General features: G+C 40.5%; 1 protein-coding gene across 5 annotated transcripts in view; it reads right to left on the bottom strand.

The window, feature by feature from the left end:
• KCTD20 (potassium channel tetramerization domain containing 20) overlaps positions 1-25,601 on the bottom strand; it is a 43,943-nt gene continuing 18,342 nt past the window's right edge. For 2 of the 5 annotated variants that reach the window (XM_010588035.3, XM_010588029.3), the window contains exons 2-9: positions 24,411-24,492; positions 14,566-14,771; positions 11,565-11,838; positions 8,895-8,997; positions 8,441-8,561; positions 6,418-6,615; positions 4,905-5,015; positions 1-3,310 (exon numbers count right to left, since the gene is read on the bottom strand). In XM_010588035.3, the coding sequence (XP_010586337.1) occupies positions 3,018-3,310; positions 4,905-5,015; positions 6,418-6,615; positions 8,441-8,561; positions 8,895-8,997; positions 11,565-11,838; positions 14,566-14,725 (1,260 nt within the window). In that variant the 5' untranslated portion in view covers positions 14,726-14,771; positions 24,411-24,492 and the 3' untranslated portion in view covers positions 1-3,017. Of the gene's footprint in view, positions 3,311-4,904; positions 5,016-6,417; positions 6,616-8,440; positions 8,562-8,894; positions 8,998-11,564; positions 11,839-14,565; positions 14,772-24,410; positions 24,493-25,450; positions 25,556-25,601 lie in introns of those variants that run through there. The other 3 variants (XM_023546308.2, XM_023546325.2, XM_003403943.4) reach the window with 3 other exon arrangements.

Genomic DNA, 25,601 nt, shown 5'->3' with positions numbered 1-25,601 from the left:
TTGGCTATTGCATATTGTGGAAACCCTGGTGGCGTAGTTGTTAAGTGCTACAGCTGCTAACCTAAAGGTCGGCAGTTCGGATCCACCAGGTGCTCCTTGGAAACTCTATGGGGCAGTTCTACTCTGTCCTATAGGGTCGCTATGAGTCAGAATCGACTCGACGGCAACGGGTTTGGTTTTTTTTTTGGTTATTGCATATTGTACGGTAAATCCAGCTACTTTCTATCTTCCTTCCTCTTTTTGCTGTCACTCTTTATATACTTTTCCTCCACTTTGTAGAGACCATGAAATAACTTGACACATTTAGCACTGTCTCCTTGCCCTCTCCCCAGCTCCTCATAGGCTAATATTTCCTAATCAAGTACACATGATACGATACACACACAGATTCTGAGCCTCGAATTCAGGTTCATCTTGGTTTGCTGAGATGCCTCTGAGTAACATATTCTGGGTAAAACCATTTTCTTAAAAAAAAGTTTCTGTATAAACATCCTGGCTTATTTATTTAGGCACTTAGGAAAAACACCAAACCTGATTTCCACTTTTTTTTTTTAACTATTATGAGAGCATTTCTTGCCTCAGCTGGCCAGTAACTGACTTTGAAGGGAATAACCACAGCCCAGCCCTTGTCCACATGAGGACTGAGAAGTCCTGCCATTGCTGAAATGTCCTGGCTAAGTGGACCCACCCCACTGCAGTGATGCTGGGCTCCAGGCTGGGACGAGGGGTTTCCCTCAAGTCACTATCACCCAGGTGACATTGGCAGAGGTTTAGTGCCACAGATTCCCAGCTCACTCAACCCCCCTGGGTTGGGGCTAAGAGCATGTTAACGCAAACTGGGGAAAAACAAGACCTAGTTCTTGAAAGCCTGAGAAAATTATTTACATAGAACAAAGTGTCAGGTACACGCCATACTTTCATAGCTGTCTTTTTACCAATGCAAGGGCTAATTAGTGTTAGCCCTGGAGTGTTTACACTTAATGTTAACAACATGTAAGCTGTATACTTGAGGGGAAGTTATACATACCAAAAAAACTCATGAGGAAAGTCATAAAATACATAAGCATTAGATAATTCAATTCCTTTGCAATGGCATGGAAGTCCACTGAGAAGGGTAAAGGAACCACCATTAAACAATTACTGGGCTGGCCAACTGCTAGTTGGTATGAACGAGGTGCTGGTAAGGTCAACGCCAAACCGAAACTCAAATATGAGTCAAGAGTTTCACATGAACAAAAACTACCCCCTGGCTACAAGTTACCCCCTTAAACCCTGACCATCAGCCTTGCAAACGGAAGTCTACGGTTATCAGAAGACCTCTAGGTGTGGAATGGCTCACTTTAACCCCTATTTCCCTCTCTGAGTAAGGAACAGAACCTTGACTGCCACTGTAACGCTGGTCACATGCACAGAGAACACATTTCTTAAGAAAACTTTCTTCAAGCTTGGAAAAAATATCCTACCTTTATCTTTGGAGAATTCTAACTAGGGGAATCATAAAGTGGAATCAAGTAGTTTGCCCTATAGTATCTTACAAAAATGGAATTTAAGAAAACCAAAGTCATCCTCTTAAAGAACCTGAAAGGAACTACGTCTCTTCCCAATCTGTGGTGAGTAAATACCCTGGATGGGTGACTGGGAGGCCAACTTATAACACAAAATGGGAGGTAACCTCAAAACACATCTGGCTTTTACTGTTCAGTTCCTAGACTATGAAGGCATTCACCCGTCACCATACCCATACAGGGGTGCTGCCCATTTCTTAAGCCAACTCTGCTGTTAATAGCCTGGGAGACATCAGAGAAAGGTGGCTCAGTACTATGGGGCTTGGGGAGAGCAGTCTGAGGTCTTCTACCACGCACTGTTAACAGAAAGATCAAAATTTACTTAGGCCTAATTTCCCTTCGGTTCACCTTTCCTTTGAAGGATAACATTGGTATTGTTTTCTTAGTGTTTAAGTGGCTGATGGGCTATTTCAAAAACTGAAATGTACTGATGTCCAGAAAAATTCCACGGTATGAAAAGAATATTCAAAGAAAAATCTCCATACCAGGACAGCCTGCGCAGGTGACATTTCCGCACTGAGCCTTCAGTGGGGTGCCCCCTCCCTTGAGCTCCTGTATTTCCATTGAGTACTTGTAGGACATTTCAGCCCACAAACTAAAAGCCTTTAAACCAAGTCTAAGGTCTCCCAGGCACACGCACAGCATTGTGCCGCACAGGGCCCAAGACCGATGGCTTCACGCGAGGTTCCAAACCAGGATAATTATTACAGTGCTTGATTTGGAGAAGTTCTTCTACTTGAGTTGTGAGTTTCTCTCCAAATGAGGAATCTGTTAGGCTTAAAAACCTTGAAACTCAGTAAGTTTTATAAGCATTGTTATGCCATCACCCTCCCTGCCAAAGAATCTGTTGATGTGGTTTTGGATTGGTCACTGCATTAATGAAAAACAAAACTGATTTTAAAATCTTAAGAATCTCCTTTTGGACATTTTGGATGAGTGCCTTGTTCTCCCCAGATAAAATCTGGGTGCAGGAACCACTAGGAATGGCTTCCTTATCAACCTCTAATGACCACCCCATCAGTGCCTGCTTTCAGGAGACAGAGATTCTCTCCTTTTAAGTTTGGTCCCTTGCTACAAAGTGATTTGCCTGGTATGAAACCAAACAAAAATCCAAGAACTGTGTGTAAAGGATGAGGATTGTTTTGCTGACTATGAGGCAACTGGAGCCTGCCTTTCCTGCTTTTGCAGTTATTCCAAGACTCAGTGAACAGCACCAGACCCAAATTTCTCAAGTTCCCAGAGCTGCTGCAAAGCTGGTAGCTTAATTACTGGTGCTTTTTCACCTCCTGCTGGAGGCGTGAACGTAAAAGAACACATATTAATTACGAGAGAAAGGGAAAGGATAGGGGAGAAACATGTCCCCTACTCAGAGTGAGACAAACCATGGGGAGGATGGGGTGCGGGCATCCCAGACAGAGAAATACTCCAAAAAGGAGTGGGCCCACACTGGCCCTAATCCTGAAAGTCATTAGACGCCATCTGAGAAAGGGGGGCGTTCAGCCGGTCAAGTTCATCCACCTGGGGTGGGTGGTGCATTAGTATCTCCTGGTCCTCCAAGACATCCTCTCCAGCAGCTACCAAATTGGTGAGGGATTTGCTTCGAACACACTGGAAATCCACGTGGCGACTCTTTCCTTCTTCCTTTTCCCATGACATCTGGATGAAGGGGCGCTGCACGTAATTGTAGATTACTTCAGACCGGCCACCAGGTCTTCTCTTAATCTTTTCCTTACAGGTAGGATAACCTGAAACAGTGAAAAAGGCCCGGTTTCATGACTCTGGAAAATTGCTCACTCTGGCACCTGTACTGGAGCTGTGGCTGCTGACCAAAAGGTCAGCACTTCGAATTCACCAGCCACTCCTTGGAAACCCTATGGGGCAGTTTTCTGTCCTACAGGGTGACTATGAGTTGGAATAGACTTGACAGCAACAGGTTTGGTTTTGGTGCCCATACTGTCTTTTTCCTACCCACATCAATTTCCTCCCAAACCCAAAGACTTCACATGAAAACTACTTGGGAAGCTAACCGGTTACCGATCCCGGCCCTTCCAGCTCCAACTATCTACATGCTTCCTTCCCTCCTGCTCAGGCTAATAGGTCTTGTCCCTAACCCACTAGTCCCTAACAAATAGAAGGAGCTAATTAAAGCTAGGGAAGTAACAAGAATTCTATCCCTCTAATGGAAGGGGAAGAGAAGCCCCTTAATCATTTTAGGAGTATCGTTACTGGCAGTAATACCACAGAATAAAAATCCCACCAGGGCATGGCTATTTCACTCCTCTTAATTCTGCTGCCTAGAGGGTCGCTATGAATCTACTCACTCAACAGAACAGGTTACAGGGCATAGTGTGTGGGGAAATGTGGAATGTGTAAGGAAATGTGGAATGTTTAGGCTAAAAAAACAGCGATACTGCCTGAAAAATCTTAAAGGTTGTGACAGGGAAAAGAAACCTTAAAAGAGTAGCTTCAGAGGCTAGAAGTAGAAAGGCAGAGGAGGGAGGCAGTAGTTATCCATGAGATGTTTGGAAGAACGTTCTAATGGCAGAACACTTTGATGGTCTGCCCTGGGAAATGAAGGATCCCTATTAACCTGTGCCTGGGGTTTCCCAGGAGTCAAGTGAAGGACACAGTAGAAGGTTATTAAATGGATGATCTTAGAATCTCTTCCAGCTTTAAATTCCAACCTAAATCAGACACAGTAAAGGTCTGATGAGTTCTGCGGGCAATAGTGAGGCAGCATGAGTAGCAAAACACAAGAGTCAAAGACACGATGCGGGGTGAGAGGGAGAGACCAAGGTCGCTTCAGCACCCTGCAAGAATCAGTCTCTGAGACCCTTCTATGGGCCTGGGGACCACAGGTTGGGAGCCATTGCTCAAGATGATCTGAAGTAGTTCTGTAAATATATCCAGATGTTCCTCAAAGGTATGTAGTGGAATAATGACAAATTTTGAGTTCTCAACCTGTAATTTTCAGAAGGACCCATTTAGATCTCAGAAACACCCTCACCAAGATTGCTGGCAGAACAGTCCTCCCGCTTGGTGAGACCACAAGCCTGCTGTATTTACCCACCAGCACGCCCCTGCCCTCACTTCTCTTTATCCTCAGGTAGCAAACAGGAGCCTATTCCTGGGCTGTTTTAATGCATTTTCAACTGAAAATAAAAAGTGTGGGCAAACAAAAGCAAAAATCCTTTGAACATGAGTAGGAAAGTACTTTTCATGTGTGCCTACGCCCTAGGCCCTCTGGAAGCTGAATTTTGAGGACACAGGCTGTTGCCATTGGATCCACCCTACTCCATAAACATGCAACCTGAATACTGACTGAGATTTTTTTTTTACCTTCAATTCCAATGCGAATGTTTTTTAGGCCCCGTTCCTTCAACACCGTTTTTGCAACATCCCGATTTTCAATGTATTTGAAGAATCTATAGAGCTTGGAGCTATAAAGAACTAGGAGAAAAAAAAAATGGAGCTTAGTCATGATGAGTTCCATAAGGAGATGAGCTAACTGATTGAGACTAATGAAAGGTATACCTCACCCATGATGCCAAAAAATCCAGATAAATCAAAGACTAAATGTTAAATTAATAAACTGTAGGAATACTAAAAGAAATCAGAGGAGTTTTTATAGCAATCAGGGTGGGGAAGGGTTTTCTGCATATGACATAAAACCGAGAAGCCATGAAAGAAATATGGTTGACTACGTAAAAATACATCTCTGCACAGCTCAAAATACCGTTAGCAAAACTAAGAAACTAAATAACCAACTGGAAAAAATAGCTACAACTCATACTACAAAGGTAATTCCCTTAATATATACAGAAAGCTGCCACAAACAGCTTTCAAAAATCGGTAAGGAAAACGAACAATTACAGTAATGGGCAAAAGACACAAATACAGCAAACAGGAAAAGAAATGAAAATGGCTCTTAAAAACTGAAAACATGTTCACCTTCACTCATGAAATGAAAAATGCAAATTCAAACTCAATGAGATGCTGTTCTTACCTATCAGACTGGCAAAGATAAAAGTTTAGTAAAACACCATGTTGGTGAAGGTACGGGAAACAAACCTGTTGTGTATTATTTTGTGAGTGTAAACTGGTACCACCTTTGTGGAGGCCAGTTTGGCAGCATCTATCAAAATTAAAGAAGCACAAAGCTTTTGATGCAAATTCCATCTTTAGTATCATTATTCTGTAGAGATATACATGTGTGAGAAGACTATGTAAAAGGACATTCAGTGCAGCATCATTTAAATGGCAAGAAACTGGACATAGCTTAAATGTCTACCAACAGGGTATTGGTTAAATCAGTTAGGCACATTCATGCAACGGAATACTATGCAGCCATAAAAAAGAACATGGGCAGTTTTTATGTAAGACATGATATGGACACTGTGTCTAATACAGTATCACTGAAAAAAAGGGAAAAATTGTGTATGTAATTGTATGTACTGAGTATACCTGGAAGGCTGTAAAAGAAACTGAGGAGGAAGACTAGGTGGATGGAGCAGGAGTGGGAACCAGACTTTTCAATGTACATCTTTTTGTAGTTCCTGAATTTTGAATTATTACCAATTCAAAAAGATTTAAAAATGAAAAGGAATAAAGAAAACAATGAAACCACCATTTACTGCGCTACCTCAATATCTAACGCAGTATCAGACATTAGAGGTAGGAGTGGGAGGTATAATATTCGCTACATTCCCCAGCATAAAGGTTAGACCTGCCATTGCTAGGGGCTTATCATCCAGGTGAGTGTGCTAGTCACGATGGTTCTAAGATCTAAGTGCTGCTCTGGACAGCGTGTGTTTCTTGCTGAAAACGTCTACACCATGTAGGGGGCTCCTACTTTGGGAATATTCCTCCCCCATAGGTGGGGGGTGGTCTTCATCCCAGTCCACAGAATCCTCATCTGTCAGCACAACAATGTGGCACTCTCGCTCCCCTTTCTTGGCACAGCCGACCATGATGGGCAGGATCAGCTCCTCGAGGTAGTGATCAAACTGCTTGTGAGCACCATCATTAGACAGTTCATGCAGTAATGCACCTGGTGAGAGAAAAAGCAGGTGAACATCCCTTCTGCCCAAATGCACGTATTACCAGAATGAAAAAAGGCTATGAGGTAATAGATGTTATCAAGGATAAGGTCCAGACAAGTGGCCCATTTAAAGGCAAGGAGATTGTTTTCTGCTCCAAGGTGATAATTAAGCTAACTTAGATATGTTTCATATCCTACCATTCTTCAACTTACTCAGGTTTAATGATCATTGGGCACTCTGATCAATTGCGGTTTTGTTGTACATACAGCGTTGGACCATAAGCATATTAATTCTACAAGAGAGAACCATCATTTGGGGATTACTCTTTGTAGTACCTCTTCTGAAGATGCTCTGGACCCCAATTTCAGTAGTTAGAGGGCCACAGTAGAGGAATAACCTTAGTCTAGAGACACTAAGGAGCTTGCTGTAAGTGTGTGCTAGGCCCAGTAGAGAAATGACAAATCCAGAAGCCCTTGTGGAACATGTAGGAAAGTGCTTCATGTACTTCAGAGAACAAAGAGCCCAGATGGTGCAAACCGTTAAGCACTCCGCTGCTAACCTAAAGGCTGGCGGTTCAAACCCAAGCAGCAGCTCCATACGAGAAAGACTTGGCAACCTGCTTCCATAAGGATTACAGCCAAGAAAACACCAGGGGCAATCTATTCTGTCACATGGGGTCACTGTGAGTCAGAATCGACCTGACAGCACCTAACAATAACAACAACTTCAAAAGAATAATGTGCTAAGTAGTTTCAGGAAGTCTAGATAGTGATAAGAGCATGAAGTTTATAGTCAAGACAATCTGAGTTCTAAACCCAGCCTTAAGCTCAGAGCCCTGAGAGCAAGATAATTTCTCATTCTTCTTAAGTGACATCATCACCCATGCTTCACGGTTAATTGTTACAAAATTTAAAACAAGTCTCTATAGGGCACTTAGCAAACTAAGTTAATAACTGTCACGGATTGAATTATGTCCCCCCAAAAATGTATCAATTGGGCTAGGCCATGATTCCCAGTATTGTGTGATTTTCCTATATGTTGTAAATCCTGCCTCTATGATGTTAATGGAGGAGGATGGGCAGCAGTTGTGTTAGCCAGGCAGGACTCAATCTACAAGATTGGATTGTGTCTAGAGGCAATCTCTTCAGATATAAAACAGAGAAGCTGGCAGAGAGACAAGGGGACCTCATACCACCAAGAAAGCAGTGCCGGGAGCAGAGCTTGTACTTTGGACCCAGGGTCCCTGTGCCTAAGGAGCTCCTCCACCAGGGGAAGATTGAGGACAGGGACCTTCCTTCAGAGCCTGCAGAGAGAGAAAGCCTTCCCCTGGAGCTGATGCCCTGAATTTGGACTTTTACCCTACTTTCCTGTGAGAAAATAAACTTCTCTTTGTTAAGGCCATCCACTTGTGGTATTTCTGTTATAGCAGCACTAGATAACTACGACAATAATGATGATAAAAATAATGGTAAGAAGAGCCCAGACCATTTACATACTTTGATTTTATTAGTGAGCCTTTCCTTATGTCTCCAAATCAGTATCCTTGTCTGTTAAAGAGATGAATGACAGACACCAGGATCTGGAGAGGGAATGCAACTAGCTTGGTGACTCAGTGGTCAAGCTAGATTTAAGACCTACTACCTTTTTTTTATTCCGATTTTTCAATACTTTGAGGCAAGAGGAAGAATGGGTGACCGTAATTAGTATCACATCTCTGCCTTTGCAGGTGATTTTCAACCTACACTTGAACTCCCTTCTGTTTAGTAATAAAAATATCAGTCAATTCCAAGCAAATTCAAAGTAAATGCTGCTGGCAGCTCCTCCTGTACTTACTCAGATCTTGACATCGGACAGTGTTGAAGTCAAAGTTGATGCAGAGATAATCACATGTATCTCTGAGGTCTGGAATAGAGATGCCATCAGGACAACTGATGAGACCAGTTTTGTAGTAATCCTGTAAACAGATTAGGAGGACAAAATGTAGGCAAAGAACAAGGCGAAAAATGACCTTTTCTACCCTACTCACTCTGGACTCTGCTAGAGCAATGGGTTAATTAAATAGTAAAGTGGCTCCTGGCTATCCTGACAGGTTGAATCACAACTCGGTACCTGACCGAGCTCAGAGAAGCAAGAAGGACTTAAGGTTAGAGAAATAGGAAGTAAGGAGGGAAAGGCAACAACTAGAAACCAGGGACCCTAATGTCAGTAACACAGTTTGACGGGACTCAAGGCTGCTGACTGTGCATGCCCAGGGAAGTGGATGTAGCAAAAAACGACCACTACACACCAGCACCGTGCGAAATACAGTTGCACTAATTCCTTCAGCAATCTCATACTCTCCCTTATCATTGGGCCGCGTGAAGTTGTACTCTCTTCCTGGTCCAAACATCCTGAAAGAGACACAGGCAATAAGGTTATCTTCTCCAGCAGAACCCTTCACAGATGAGACTTCTGCCACTTTATTCTGAGAGACTTCACTCTACTGTCTCACGGTGTTAAGTTAAAAATGCAACACTGGGACCCGACCCCTACTAGACATATTTGAGTCTTAGGGAAACTCCCTTTAGATAAGAAAATGGAGCAATTGCTTTAAATATTTGTATGCAAGAAGGAATGAAGCAGCGCGTCTGCAAAGTTCACCTGTAGTGAGTCTGACAGTAATTGTAGTAAGACAGCAACTGTGGCGTTGGCCCTTGAAAATCTCTGAGTGTGTGATGTTGCCTTTCATACCCTCCCCACTGCCCAGGAAACTGCCTGTGCACTGTGATAGCTCAGGAAGCTCATGCACCTGATCTTTCCTGTTCCCTCCCTTGCCTCCATCAACATTTACCTATCCAGTATGCTATTCCTCAGTATTTCTGAGTTTTCCTTTTCAATCTCTAATCTGGTAGATGAATCTGTATTAATAGGTGCAAGTAAGTTAATGTTTTCCCTTTCCTGACGCATTTTAATGGTGGAGCTTTGGAAAAAGTTGCCCTTACTCAATCTAGGAAGTAACTTTAATGAGGGAAATTTCAGGTCAAGTAGAAAAGGAGGGTAGGTATTAGGCTGACCAGCAGTTTGACATATTTAAGAGAAGCAAGCCTGCGCTGGTATGAATTCACGAGGTCATGAGGGCACAGGGAGGAAGTCTTACCTTTTCTCATTCACCACTTCCCATCCTTCCTCTCTTCTCTCAGTTCCCCTCCTGTCTGACAGGCCCTATGACTTCTACTCCTGTTGCACTCTGTGTATGAGCTGAGGAATGGGAAGCTGGCACAAAGCAGAGGGCAGGCAGTCGGGTGCCTTTAGTCAGCCTGATTTGATTTCCCAAAGGAAACGGATACTTCCTTCCTTAACCTGCTGGGAAACCCTGTTATTCAACTGTTGCCAACTGTTATCTTCTACTCTGGACTGGCTGCCTTTCAGAGGTCTGTAAAAGATTCCCAAATCACATGCTTTCCAAATCACTGCACCGTACATAAGAAATCCATCTTGATTAAAGTTGTCTTCAAAGAACGCTGACATTTTTCTGGAACACTCTGGCTAAAGTCTAGCTGAGACAGCTGTGAATCAGAATAGTGAACAACATGCCATTCATATAATCCTCCATCTATCATCAGCAGGACTTATTCTCAGAGTTGCTTATCTAGTAGTGACATGAATTTGCATTAAATTCATTCCAGTTCTCTCAGTGCCTCCCCTCTGTGATTACTGGCCCACATTTGTAAGCTCACTGGCTACTGTATATAGCTATAGGACAGAACAAACCTAAATAACTCACAGAACTTGTGACCTCGGCCTACTCAGCTGAATGAACCACCTAAATAAGTAGTCAGACTCTCTTCTTCATCTGACAACCCTTCCTACATCCAAAGAACCCAGATGTCACCCAAGAATCTGTTACCCAGAAGATGTTAGCCTCTCTTCTCTTGATCCCTACTTTCAGAGGCAATGTACTATAGCCAGCCTGCACTGAGGAATACTTTTTGGGGAGCCAACAGTGGTGGTAGTATCAAGACTAAGGACAGGAAGTCAAGCTTGATAAAATACAGGGCCAATGTGGAAAATCCTTTATTATTCTAGTGCCATCTTAATTCAGATGTTTGAGAAATATATAGGTTTGGTTCTAGTTAAAAACTGCCGTGAATTGTATGTCTATATTCAGCACAAAATAGATGAATTCCATTTAGCCTAGAATCTGACAAATTAGTGATTCATTCTGATTTCTAATTGAGTTCAAGTTAGTTCAAAGTCCTGATAGAGGTTACAGAACAAATCCCACTGCTGTCAAATTGATTCTGATGCATAGCGACCCTATAGGACAGAGCAGAACTGCCCCATATGGTTTCGAAGGAGTGGCTGGTGGATTTGAACCACCGACCTTTTGGTTAGCAGCCAAACACTTAACCACTGTGCCACCAGGGCTCCTGATAGAGGTTAGATCTTGAAATAAGATAAAATCTACTTCTAAGTGGGTAAGAGTCCATTTAGATTTTCTCCTGTGTGGCTTTGTCCTGTATCATGTGGAACACTTGTTTAATTCTATTATTAAAAAACAAACAAAAAACCATGACTTAGGTCTCCAGTACCTTGGAGCTGCAGAACTCAGAAAACACTATTACTTTTATGAAATTATACAAATTGTGGATACAAGAAATTAAATATCTGACTTCTGTTTTAGAGCAAGTTTATAGAGTAGGGAAACAGATTCAGCAGGTTATTTTCCATCGTTCTACCTAGATTTTACTTCCTTTTGAGGGGGGCTCATTTCATTGTACTAGCTTTGTAAGCAAAGTAAGTATAAAATATTAAAAAATAAAAAACATCACCAACATGTATAAGCTTACCAGCTTGCCCTCCCTTTCTCACAAATGCAATGCTTTTTTACTCTCACATCTGATGAAAGATAAACAGCAGGTACAGCTAAGCATTCTAGAGAACAGAGTGAACCTGGAAGGAAGTTATTGTCAGTTACCTTCCCAACATGGTATCCGGATGAGCAGTGAAAATCTGTGGATTCACAACAAAACGAGTGCCATCTACAAGAAGCGTCACTTTCTCTGGCGCTTGGGCGTGGGAGTTACTGCCAAAGCCCACGCTGCTGTTTCCAAATCGTTCTGGAGCAATAAAGGGTTCATGGTTCCGTTTATTCCCAGTTTGGAAGCAAGAGCCTTTGATGTCTTCGGGAAGTGGCATTATGTGAGGGAACTGAAGATGCGCTGGATGAGAGGCATAGTCAAGTGAAAGGTCTAAAAGAGCACACAAACAAACCAAAATAACTTGAGAATAAAAAGCCTTGGGGGAAAAGAAAACTGCTTAAAAAAAAAAAACTTTGAGGTTCACAGGCAAAAACTTTTTGTTTTTGTTATTGTTTTTTAGACGAAAGTTTACAGAACTAGCTTCTCATTAAACAATATACATACTGTTTTGTGACACTGGTTGCCAACCCCATGACATGTGAACACTCTCCCCTTCTGGACCTTAGGTTCCCATTACCAGCTTTCCTGTCCCTTTCTGCCTTCTCGTCCTTGCCCCTGGGCTGGTGTGTCCATTTATCTTGTTTCGTTTCATGGGCCTCGCAGGCAAAACCTCTTGCCTGGAGCAAGTAAAGATAAAAATATTGGACCCCCTGAGCTTTCTTCCAAGTGTTTTCGTGTGGGGGGCAGAGATTAAAGGCAGGAATGCCTGTACTTTAAAATGACTAAAACATTTTAAACTATGTACATGATTAAAAAAAAAAATCAAACAGTAGGAAAAAAACGTGGAAAAACGGCAGTCCTCTGCCACACTCCATAACTCTTCAAGTTTTGTTCCACAAAATCAATCATTTTTTACTTCTGTTTTCACTCCTACCCCTAAACTGTTTTTTATTGAGTGCCGTCGAGTCGACTCCAACTTATAGTGACCCTTTAGGACAGAGCAGAGCTGCCCCATGGGGATTCCTTGTCTGTAAGGCTTTATGGAAGCACGCTGCCACATCCTTCTCCTGTGAAGTGGCTGGTGGGTTCGAAGTCAAGCGCTTAACCACTGCAACACCAGGGCTCCTACCTCTAAATAAAACTCCTATATTTCCTATGTTTTATTTAAGGAACTTACTATCTCTGTGTGCCAAAGCTATTCATTTCTATATTCTCCACATTTTTTCCTAGAAATTCACAGAAAAATTCATTTTCACCCTGCACTGGAGAATCCAATTCACTAATAGCACACAGGCCATTTTTAGAATAAGCAGGACTTGCTCTCAGAAGAAAAGTCTGGTGCAAATGACCCTGGATTAGGATTCATTCATGGAATCTCAGTTTTTGTTCTAGTGTCACTAAATAGCCATTTTCTTTAAACAATTTATCTAATTTTTCTGAACCTGGCTCATCATCTGTAAAGTGAAGGACAATAACGTTCACTCCATTTACCTCACAGGGTTGTTGACTATCACCTGAAATAAGGTGTGAGAGCACTTAAAAATGTATAAAACCACATGATACAAAAGTAGCTTACAACTAAATATATGAAATCTAGATTATATGTAAGATAATTAGAAGCAAGTATTCATAAAAGGCTTTACCAGAGGATTCTTTTAAACAGGAGTGTTCCTAATATATTTTAAGGTTAAAAAAATGAAAATTCCAAACATACAGAAGTACAGACTTAATACAATATGTAACCATGTCCTATCACCTAGATTTGGTAAGCTTAGTTAACATTTTTCTAAGTTTTCTTCAAACTTTTCTTTTTGAAAGAAATAAAATGTTATAGACACAACTGCATCTATCACTCTCACCCCTCATGTATTTTAAATTTGTGTACTATTTTTCAGGAATGTTATGAATTGTGTCCCCCCAAAATGTATGCCAACTTGGCTAGGCCACGATTCCCAGTATTGTGTGGCTGTCCATTACATGACCTGATGTAATTATCCTATGCATTGTAAATCCTAATCTCTATGATGTTCAGTTCTTTATAGAAAGCTTGATTTCTCCCCAACAATGAAGCAATTAAATAGAGTTTGATGTCCGAAGGATGCCTCAGGTTTTACTCAGTTTAAATGGGTTAGCAGGAAAAGATTCATGACTCAAGTTCTCCCTAAAGGTATACCCTAGGGTGGCAGTCACACTCTGTTTTCCGTCAGTTTATACATACAAAATAATAATAGCATAGCCTGGTCAGAAAAACAGACTGGAATCCCAGTCCCCTACATCCTAATAATGTGAACCTTAGCAAGTTACCTAAACTTTCTAAGCCTCAGCTTCCTCATCTGTACTACAAGGATAGTAACAGCTGTGAGGGTTTTTCTTAAGAGGCCAAGAAGTATTTCAGGCTTTATGGCTCAACTCTGCCACAGTAGTAGGGAAGCAGCCAATACACAGTAGGTATATAAATGGGCATGGTTGTGTTCCAGTAAAATTTTATTTACAAAAACAGGGACTGGGTCAGATCTGATCCATGGGACATAGTTTGCCATCCTATATAAAGGATATATGTAAAGTTCCTAGCACAACGAGTGCTTAATTACTAGTTGCCATTTTATTATTCCTACTGTTTTTATTAAAAGTTAAAAAGAACCTAGCCATTTGTCAACAGTTTTCACATCCATTAACTCATTAAACCACAAGCCTTGTGAGGTAGGAAGAATATTTAATGTCTCTGTTTCCTAGATTAGGAAAGCAGGACTCAGAAAGATTAAGGATCTTATCCACGGTTATAGCTACAACAAGTGGCAGTGCTAGACTTTGCATCTGTCTTCTGACTTCAAACGTGTTGCTGCTTCTCTTACACCATTATCATCAAGTTAAATGTACTGAACTTATGACGTAACTGGAGACGTTCTATGATGGTCAGCTTTACTTAACTGTGATATACAAGTTATGCCAATTAACTGGATAATTTATTTAGATTAAATACATTCATGCATTCTGGGTAGAGTGGATGCTTAGGTATCAGAAAGCCCCCCAAATTATGTCAGGATCTAATCACCGTACCATCACTCCTGGGACTTAAGGGATAAGTAAGATTTTGAAGACCAGATGAAGCCAGGCTACTTGCTTCTTTTTCTTGAGTTGCAGTTGAAGTATCATCCACTAGGCGGCTGGCCTCTTGCCGCAATAACCTGTCGCCATCACTGGCACGCTGAACATTCATCCTCAGACTGTGTATCCTCAACTGTCTGCTTGACCAGAGATAAATCCTGGAAGACAGGAAAATGCATGATCTTCAGCTCTCCCAAAACAGGTTTCCAAGGACTTCTGTGCCATGAAAGCTGAATTAGAGACCTGACAAGGGCAGCTCTCATTCTTGTCCTCAAGAGAAATGGGAATCTTAAAACATGTTTATGATTTTTATATTGAGAAGAATTGGGTTGATTTAAAAAGAATCTTTACTAAATTAGCAAGAGTGTTGATAAATGTGTTTTGTGTGCCGTCAGTTCTGGCTTATAGCAACCTACAGGACAGAGGAGAACTGCCCCATAGCGTTTCCTGTGCTGGAATCTTTATGGGAGTAGACTGCCAGGTCTTTTCTCCCTCGGAGCCAATGGTGGGTTCGAACCACCAACCTTGTGGTTAGCAGCCAAGCACTTAACCGTTGTGCCACCAGGGCTCCTGATTAATGTGTTATCAGGAACAATTTAAAGCTTTATCTGCAAACAGATATCAAATCCACTGACTTTGTTCATATTCATGATCAATTCTATGTGCTGAACGGTAGTGCAAAAATATAGTGGTGTTTATGACAGAGACACGAGTGGGGGAGGGAAGAGTCCAATTGTTCAATTAAAAAAAACCTGCCCATATGATTTTAAAGATTAACACATAAACTCTTAGAGTAATTAAGCATGACCAAAAAAAAAAAAAAAACCAAACCCACTGCCATTGAGTCAATTCTGACTCATAGCGACCCTACAGGACAGAGTAGAACTGTCCCATAGAGTTTCCAGGGAGCACCTGGTGGATCTCAACTGCTGAAGTTTTGGTTAGCAGCCATAGTACTTAACCACTACGCCACCAGGGTTTCCAATTAATTAGGAAATTAAAAACAATCACAACGTAACACTAGAATCAGAGGTGAAACTAGAAGTCACCTGTGCTAAAAAAAAAAAAAAAAAAAGCAAAATTTCATTGCAGTGCACAAGTTCTCATTTTTATCTTCCCTTTTCGTTTAATTTCTGTAGCTCATGCTCAACCCTCAACACCCCACCCCACAATCATACCAAGCTGTAACCATGTCACCTCTGCCCCAAGCAGTACCCAATCATCAAGAACCACACACACAGCGACTGCCACGTGCACACCACTGGCTGACTAGAAGAATGGAGGAGCCGTGCAGGAGGCCTCGTACCTTTCCTCTGGATAATCACGCCCTGCAACCTTTCCTTCTAAGGCTGCTCCACTACTCAGAGCATTCCTGAAGTTCACTTTACTTAGCACTTTCATAGTTAATAGCATACTAACTTCCAGTTGGTGTTCTGGTGGAAGACTCGCCCTAAATCTCCAGCAATTTTTATGCATGTAGGTTGCACGCTTAGCACCACTTTATGGGAAGCAGTAAGGTCACCAAGGCCAGTAATGTGTTTCCATGCTCTGGATGTCCTGACATGCCCAGCATGTAGTAGGTGCCAAAAATATTCATAATGTGAATTATATTGTGAATTTCTTCAAACCCGTACTAGAATATTTTTGAACATAAAGCTGATTACTCAGTTTAGTGCCTAAGAATAAAAGAGCTATTTTATTGGGCTGTTTAACTTGGATGAAATATAAAAATGACCACTTTAAAAAGATGGATTAATACATGTGCCTGAAAACAAATCAGTTTAAAGGAGAGAGATTTTTAACTGATGAGATCTTTAGTCTCAGTCAATGTCACTTATAACCTAAGACAAATTGAGGGAATAAAGTGAATGTTCTGATAGAAGACCTGACATATGGCTACAGCTTTTTTAGGCTTACCCTTTCTTAAAGAAAAAAACATGTTTACGTTACAAAAAAAAAGAAAAAAAAAAAAATGCCAGGAACTTAAAATTGATCTTCAGCAATTGGTAAAGTCAAACAGAACCACCACTGCCCTCAAGTCTGACTCTGAAGACGTGAAAATCAATTCCAGAGACCAGGATAAGAAAGAAGGTCCATGGAATGGGAAAGAGCATTACTAACACAAAGGGGGTTCACTTCCTGAAGATCAACTCATTTTGAACCATAATGTCCCACTCTACCCATAGGTACTGCTACTGCTTCTTGACTCTTTACAGCTGCTCAAGAACCAAGCTCAGACTTTCTTTGTTGGTCTCCAGAAGATCTCTTGGACCAATATACAATAAGCTTGAACAAGCCTGTCTCCTGAGAACTTGCACTGACTAAGACTGTCCGTATAAGTTATTTCATTTATCTTTACAATGTGCGAAAAACAGTCTTGTTATGATGGAATATAATGATTCCTCCTTCCCCTCTGTAGGAGCAAGGGTCAAAACTGAATTTAACTTGTATACAATGAATTAATAAACGGGAAGTATTGGGACTTAGCAGGACACATATTTCCAAAGAGGGAAAAGAAAGTAACTTTCTGAGCACTTAATAGGCATTTTATTTATATTTAATTAATTTTTATTGTATATAATACACAAATATATTCTCGTCTAAAAAAATTCAAACATTACCAGTAAGACAAAAAAGGATGCTCTGTTCATCACCCCAAATTCCAGTCATTTCTCCAAAGAACTGTCACTACTAGTAAAATTATAAAAATGCATTTATACTGCACAGATATACTGGTAAAAGGATATAGTTTTTTAAAACACACAAACTACATAATTATGCATCATTCTCATTCTGCAAAATGTTTTTCTAACAATGTTGGAAGGCAGAGATGCAGTTCATTCCTAACTATTGTATGGTATTCTATGGTACCATGCTGGCTCTCCTATCTACAAATATTTAAGTTGTTTCTAACTTATTACAAACAATACTGCAATGATCACAGTTGGAGTACACTACGAAACTCCATGAGGACTGAGTGTACAGAGTTTTCCCAAATGTATCTGGCCTCAGAACTGTTTTTTTTTTTTTTTAAAGAAACCCTCTTAGGATTAATGTTTAATGGCGCACACTTTAGAAAATCACCTAATCCAGCACTTTCCAGAGTCTCCTATAAATTCTAATTCCTTTATAATCCCAGAATCACAGAATGAAGATCTCTTCACCTACGAAACCTAAGAAGTAAGATCGCTGACACCAAATTTTCCAACATGCACCAGAACAGGCAGTGTAAACCTAACAATAAGAGGCTACTCCCTTTCCAGGAGCCAGGTCAGTGGTTCCAACCCACCAGCTGCTCTGTGGGAGAAAAGACCTGGAGATCTGCTCCCGTGAAGATTACAGCCTAGAAAACTCTATGGGGTGGTTCTTCTCTGTTCCATAGGGTCACTATGAGTTGGAATCGACTTGATAGTACATAACAAAAACAAAACTCACTTTCCAAGGAATCCCTGGGTGGCGCAAATGATTAAATGCTCGTCTACTAACCAAAGGGCTGGTGGATTGAACCGATGGATGGATATACCAGATTGTCGACCCATGCTCCTGTTGATGGGAATTTGGGTAATTTCTAATGTGGGGCTACTATGAATAAAGCTGACACGTGCATTCTTGTGAAAGTCTTTTTTCAGGGCAAAAAGTAGCAGGAGAATGGTTGGCTCATAGGGTGGGCGTATGTTTATGAGAAACCCAAAACCAGTTGCCACTGAGTCAACTCTGACTCATGGTGATCCCATGTGTGTCAGAGTAGAACTGTGCTCCGTAGGGTTTCTGATGGCTGATTTTTGAGAAGTAAATCACCAGGCTCCTTTGGGTGGATTCAAACCTACAACCTTTCAGTTAGCAGCTGAGTGTGTTAACCCTTTGCACTACCCTGGGACTTCATTTTATGTCCTTAGCCTTTTTACCCACAATGGGGATATGAAGTGGGGTATCTCACTGAAGTTTTAATTTGCAATTCTCTGATGAGTAATACTAAGCATATTCTTATATACTTATTAAGCACCTGGATATCTTCCTTTGTGAGGTGTCTATTTAAATCTTTTGCCTACTTTTTTTATTTTTTCAAATTGAGTTGTAGATGTTCTTTACATGTTCTGGAAATAAGTTCTCTGTCAGATATATGTATTGCAAATATTTTCTCCCAGTCTGCGACTTGCCTGTTTATTTTCTCAATGTAATTGAGGGGAAGTTTTTAAACTTCAGCAGTCTACTTTTCAATTTTTAATTTTATGGTTGGGGCTTTCTAGGTCCTAAGAAATCTTTGCTTATCCCAGGGTTGCAAAAATAGTTTTCTTCTAGAAGCTTTATAGTTTTAACATTTAGGTTTATGATCAATCTCAAATTCTTTTTTGTGTATCCTGTGAGGCAAGGGTTGAAGTCCCCCATCCATAACCACGTTAATTACCATTATTGACTTTTGTCTAGTTCCATTATGTTTTATTCCGTATGCTCAGTAGTCAGAACTCTGCTAATGTTTTCTACTATAGGTGAACAGATTTTCCGTTCTGCTTCACATATGCACTCTGCTGATACCTGAGATTTCTGGGAACAGAAAGTTAAAAAGGTGTGGAGATGGTGGAAGGGGACAAGGGAAGTGAATGGACACAATCTAAAACGTCTACAAGGTGTCGTTCTAGGACATTATTAACAGAGCTAAGCCACCACCATCTTAAAAATATACTCCAGGTATATTTTCTTTAAAACCAACTCCACTGAACCTTTTCTGTCAAGGTTCTCCTCACTGTATGTGCAAGCCCCTAATCAACCTAATATTCCAATTTCAGAAGAAATTCAGTCTTCTGAATATTTAAGGCTTTCTGGATTTCCATTTTCCAGACTATTTCTAAAAATGATAAACAAGACCAGCTTCAGTATTCAGCCCTTAAAAACTCTACTTTTCACATTTCTAAGTCTTGCAGTTTTCCTACATTATATTCCCTAGACTCACAATAATTTAGCTATTTGATTTTATATTTTAATACAAAACAATCAAGCTGAGACAGAGACCCTTGTTAGTAAGTTATTTCCACTGGGTCCCTCTTTCCCACCTACTTGCTGTCTCCCTCAAAGAATGCTGGCAGACTGGTGAAACATGAGTAATTCTTTGAAAGCTCCTGCTGCTTCCTCTCCAAGTATGATCTTCTATTACGGCTCTGCCTCTTACAGCCGTGGCCGTAGGCAGGTTCCTAAGCCTCTCAGTGTCTTAACTTCCTCATTTGTAAGAGAGGATAATAACCATTAACCACACAGCGTTGATATCATGATTAAATGAGGTAATACATTTGAAGTGCTTAGTACAGTGCCTGGTACATAGAAAGGACTCAATAAACGTTTATTATTATTCTCATTATCACGAATAGCCCTCTGAGTCTACAAAAGAGCCTTTATAATAAAGCTAATCTTATTCGATCACAAAACCCCCCAGAGAGATAGTTTAATTATTCTCACTTTATAGCTTGGAGGCGGGGGGCAGGGCATGGAGAGGAGACAGACACCCCAAGCCCCAGAGAGTTTAGCAGTTTGCCCCAAATCACAACTCTAGCAAAGAGGGAGAGGTAGGTTCCAACCCTAGGTCCTTGGATTCCCACATTCTTTCCATGCCATTGCTACCCCTACACCATCTTGCCTTTCATCCATCACCTAGTCTAGGAGTTGTTATTCCTTAGGATTTGTCAGAAAGAAACGCAAAGCCAGTAGTTTCCAGGGTCACTGCTGCTGCGTTTCTTATCAGTATGAAATATGGTAGTAATATATGAACTCTGTAATGGAACGATTATTTTTTCCATAAATAAAAATAGCATTATTGGATTTTTTATTGCTCATAAAAGCAGTATGTGTTCATTGACCAAAAAAAAAAAAAAACAACCCAAAATCAGTATCAAACCCATTGCTGTCGAGTCAATTTCAACTCATAGTGACCCTACAGGACTGAGTAGAACTGCCCCATGGGGTTTCCAAGACTGTAATCTTTACGGAAGCAGACTGCCACATCTTTCTCCCTTGGCGCAGCTGGTGGGTTCAAACCGCTGACCTTTTGGTTAGCAGCCAAGTACTTAACCACTGCACCACCAGGGCACTCCTTAAAGATGGAAAATAGTTGGCATACAGTATTGTCAATGTTCAGTTACTATGAGTTTCTCCTATCCTTCTCCTCTTCCTTAGTGCTTAATCACTCTGCCACCAGGGCTCTTTATCACTTAATATGGAAAGATACAAATATTTTAAAAATCAGCGATGCTGTGGTGAAATCTCTGCACACATTATCTTCGGACATCTATCCCATTATTTCCTTGGAATAAACTCCTAGAAGTAAAATTGCTGGGGAAAAGAGTAAACCATTTTTACGTTTTGATATGTACTGCCAGATAGTTTTCTATAAATATACCAATTTATGCTCCTTCCACCTGCATAGTGTGTCCACTCCCTGAACCCTTGCTAACACTCAGCGTTCTACTCTTCCTCATCTTTGCTAACCTGATAAGTGAAATATGGTAGCTTGTTTTAATGTGATCATTTAAAAAGTCATTCACTTTCAACAATGCTCCCAAAATTTCACCTTCGAGAAAAAAAGAGAGAGAGCCTTAAAAATTTGAAAGGGTAGAAAAATAACCCATGCTTGGTGGATACTAGGTAACAGCAGTGATTATTCATATCAAGTTTGTCAGGTTTGACTAGAATCACTAAATGTTTCCATAACTTGCTCACCCCTTCCTGAAAGTCTGTGAGACGACAACAAAATATGACGTCAAGACCACCCACTGAAGCAAAGTGGGTTCTGGCTTTGGCTTTCTTACTAACTAGTCATGTCACCCAGAATTCATATCCTTTAAGCTTCAGTGTCTTCATTCATAAAAAATGGGGATGATGGCTGCCTTTACCAAGTTAGACAACGCTTTCTCCAACAGGATATATGGAAAAGCCCTCAAAAAGCTTGGCACTATCTATACAAAGGCAGGAGGTGGATTTGGCTGTGAGAGCCTCCCTTCCGTCACTGCTTAGTTAGCACCGATTTGGCTCTCTAAGCTCACCCTCCGCCTTTGAAAGTACCATCTGTGTTCTGACCATTGCATAGCTCCACTGATTTTCAACCTCCTTTCTCATTTTGATTCACTGAAATGACACACTATACTGCTTTTGGAGCTCTTGAATTTTTTGTCCTACTTACCTGATTTCTCACTTGTACCTGACTTTATGCATCCTTCAGTTTTCCCTCAGGAAAACGCCTTATCTCTTCCTTCCCCCCACCAAACTGTCTTCTCTTTAGCTTCTCTGACTCTCATATTAGTCATGTAAGGATTCGCAAAAACAAAAACAATAATCCTGCACTTGGGTAGTATGAGTTCATTGTACCTGGCAGAAAATACTGAAAAACAGGACAAAAATAACCCATAGTTCTATCATCCATAAACAGATTATATTTTGGTAGATCCTCTTCTAGACTTAAGCATATATATGTATATATATATAAGTATATTCCACTCTTTTTTATGATTTGAAATTATGCTATTTTATATTCTCAACATACCATAAACTTAGTTGCATGCCAGTAATCATACTTTTACATCATTTTCAAAGGTATATAACATTCTGTTATATGATTGGATTAATATTTTGCTTTTTTTTTTAACTTAATCTTTAATCCACATATAATTAATTTTGGTATATGGTACAAGGTATGGCTCTAACTTAAAATTCAAATGGTTAACCAACCAACTGCCTTAATATATTCTGAAGAGTCCATTTTTTCCCACACTGATATGAAATATCGCTTTTATCAAATACTAAATTCTTATATATGTTTGGTCTGGTTTTCAAACTGTCTTCCACTGATTGATCTATTTTTGTGCCAATGTCATGTATAATTATTATTTAAGAATCTTGCCGCTGTTTTTCCATGTCAGTTTTCTAGTTCTAATAGTTGCCAATAGGAAATTATTTTCTAACCTTTAAAATTATGTCTTAACTATTCATTTTAATTTTTCTGCAATGAATAACACCAACCTTATCAGTTTAGAATTACCATTGTGATAGATTTCACAGACCACTAAATTTAACGGAGATTGCCGTTGCACACACTCAGACTCCCTGCACCAGCTTCCTACCCAGAATGTAGATCTGCTTCTTTCTTTGTACTAAGTCTCATTACATGGAAGTAATCATTTGCTTCACAGGAGAAGATATGGCAGTCTGCTTCCATAAAGATTACAGCATCGGCAGGGGCGTGGGGACCACGGTTTCAGGGGACTTCTAAGTCAATTGGCATAATAAAATCTATTAAGAAAACATTCTGCATCCCACTTTGGAGAGTGGTGTCTGGGGTCTTAAACGCTAGCAAGTGGCCATCTAAGATGCATCAATTGGTCTCAGCCCATCCGGGACAAGGAAGAATGAAGACCACCAAAGGCACAAAATAATTATAAGCCCAAGAGACAGAAAAAGCCACATAAACCAGAAACTACATCAGCCTGAGACCACAAGACAAGAACTAGATGGTGCTGGCTACAACCAATGACTACCCTGACAGGGAACACAACAGAGAACCCCTGACGGAGCAAGAGAGCAGTGGGATGCAGACCCCAAATTCTTGTAAAAAGACCAGACTTAACGGTCCAACTGAGACTAGAAGGACCCTGGAGGTCATGGAAAGCACACACACAAAAAAAAAGATTACAGCCTTGGAAATCCTATGGGGCAGTTCTACTCCATCTTATAGGGTCACTATGAGTAGGAATCACTAGACAGCAATGGGTTTGGTTTTGGGTTTTAATCATTTGCTTTGCCTATTTCAGTGAAACATTAACAAAAAAATGTGTGGAAAGTAATTATTACTAGAACAATTTTAGTATTTACTGTTAGAGGATAGTATTTAGTCCATTTTTTAATTCAAAAATAAAATGTAATTTTAACTTTAGTATCTTAATACATATGAATGCACTGCGTTCTTTAAAGATAGATTATGTTGTTTAGATTAACATTGATGCTATAAGAGAAAACTTTTCTGTGCATAAAAAGAACTTCTCATGATATTGTACTTCTTTAAATACCGGTCAAGGTTTATACACACGCCTTTCTTATATACTCTCCCTGTGATCCTAAACAGTTGTATAATTAGTCCTAGTAAAGATCCTTCCCCTTCCTCTTTTCCTTCTCTTTTCCAAGAACTGATGCTATAAAATGTTTTCCCATCTACCACACCACTTCCTCATGAAGTCTCAAATTAAAGGAGGCTATATTTAGCCACAGGGAGCCCTCCTGGTGCAGTGGTTCAACACTCAGCTGCTAACTGAGAGGCTGGCAATTCCAACCCACCAGCTGCTCTGTAGGAGAAGGACGTGTGGCTGTGTGCTTCCGTAAAGATTACAGCCTTGGAAATCCTATGGGGCAGTTCTACTCTGTCCTGTCAGGTCACTATGAGTCAGAACTGACACAATGGCAACGGGTTTGGTTGGGTTTTGGATACTTAACCATGGCATTGGTAGTTCAGTGGTACAATTCTCACCTTCCAGGTAGGAGACCTGTTAATTCCCTATAAAGGCTTGTGTGTTATGATACTGAACAGGTTTCAATGGAGCTTCCAGACTAAGACTAGGAAGAAAGGTCTGGGAATCTACTTCTGAAAAAGAGCCAATAAAAACCCTGTGAATCACAACAGTCCGATCTGCAACCCATCAGAGGGATGGCACAAGACCAAGCGGCGTTTAGATCCGTTGTGCATGAGACTGCTATGAGCCAGGGCAGACCCAACGGCAGCTAACAACAACATGTTAAACCACAGCTTCCCTGCCTCACATACTTACCAGCAAATGCTTTGGGGTCACACTGCCTGCTTTGGCTGAGTCTGGGCACATGACTAACTCCTCTGAGCCTCAGTTTTCTCATCTGTAAATTGAAGATAATAATAGAACCTATTTGGAAGGATTGTTGTAAAGATTACAAATAATTCAGATAAAGCACAGCCTGAATGGCACATGGTAAACACGGAAAAGAAAGTCAGCCTTTAAAAAAAAAAATTTATATATTCAAAGCTAGCTTCAAGCTTAAAAAAAAAAATCACATTTAAAAAGCTTTTTTGTTTTTCTTCTTTGTATTAATGCCCAGCTACCACATCCTCCCTCATTTCAATTCCAATGCCAACAATCCTCTGTTTATATCTATGGGTATTTTTACAGAGAATAAATACCGCATTCAGAATATACCCATTTGCAGAGGTAGTAAAACTCAATTATGATACCACTGTTACTTCTTAATTCCACATAAGAAACATGTTATTTCTGTAAACTCAAATTTGCAGTTTTTTTAATTAAATAATTTTTACTGTGCTTTAAGTGAAAGTTTACAAATCAAGTCAGTCTGTCACATATAAACTTATATACACCTTACCACATATTCCCATTTACTCTCCCCCTAATGAGTCAGCCCAAATTTGCAGTTTCAAAACTAAAAACCAGACGGCTTTCTAATGGTGTAAACTGATCTTCATTAACCAGGCACTTTATCTGACAGTTTTTTTTTTTTTCAATCTCTCAAAGTTATAGTGAAGTGTCTGAGAATCTCTTCAGATTATCAACAAATTTGTCAACTATATATGCTGACTAAAACCAAACCTGATGCCATCAGGTCAATTCTGACTCATAGTAACCCTGTACGACAGAGTAGAACTGCGCCAGGGTTCCCAAAGCTGTAATCTTTACGGAAGCAGACTACCACATCTTTCTTCCGCAGACTGGCTGTCGGTTTCAAACCACTGACCTTTCAGTTAGTAGTGGAGCACTTAACCACTGTGCCCCTAGGACTCCTTATCAATATATATATATATGTATAGTCAACATATATTTACCACACATCTGTTATCCAGAAGGCATTGTGCCAGCACTGGGAGACATAAAGGATCAAGCAACACTTTCAAGGGCTGGTCCTCTGCTCCTAAGCCAGTGCGTGGGGATGTATGAAGGAAGGAGACATAAAGAAAGTAGTAAACACAGTAATGA

Source organism: Loxodonta africana, chromosome 1, assembly GCF_030014295.1.
Source record: "Loxodonta africana isolate mLoxAfr1 chromosome 1, mLoxAfr1.hap2, whole genome shotgun sequence".
Taxonomy (NCBI): domain Eukaryota; kingdom Metazoa; phylum Chordata; class Mammalia; order Proboscidea; family Elephantidae; genus Loxodonta; species Loxodonta africana.
The sequence above is the reverse complement of the archived record's forward strand: the minus strand, read 5'-3'. Positions and strand labels throughout refer to the sequence as shown.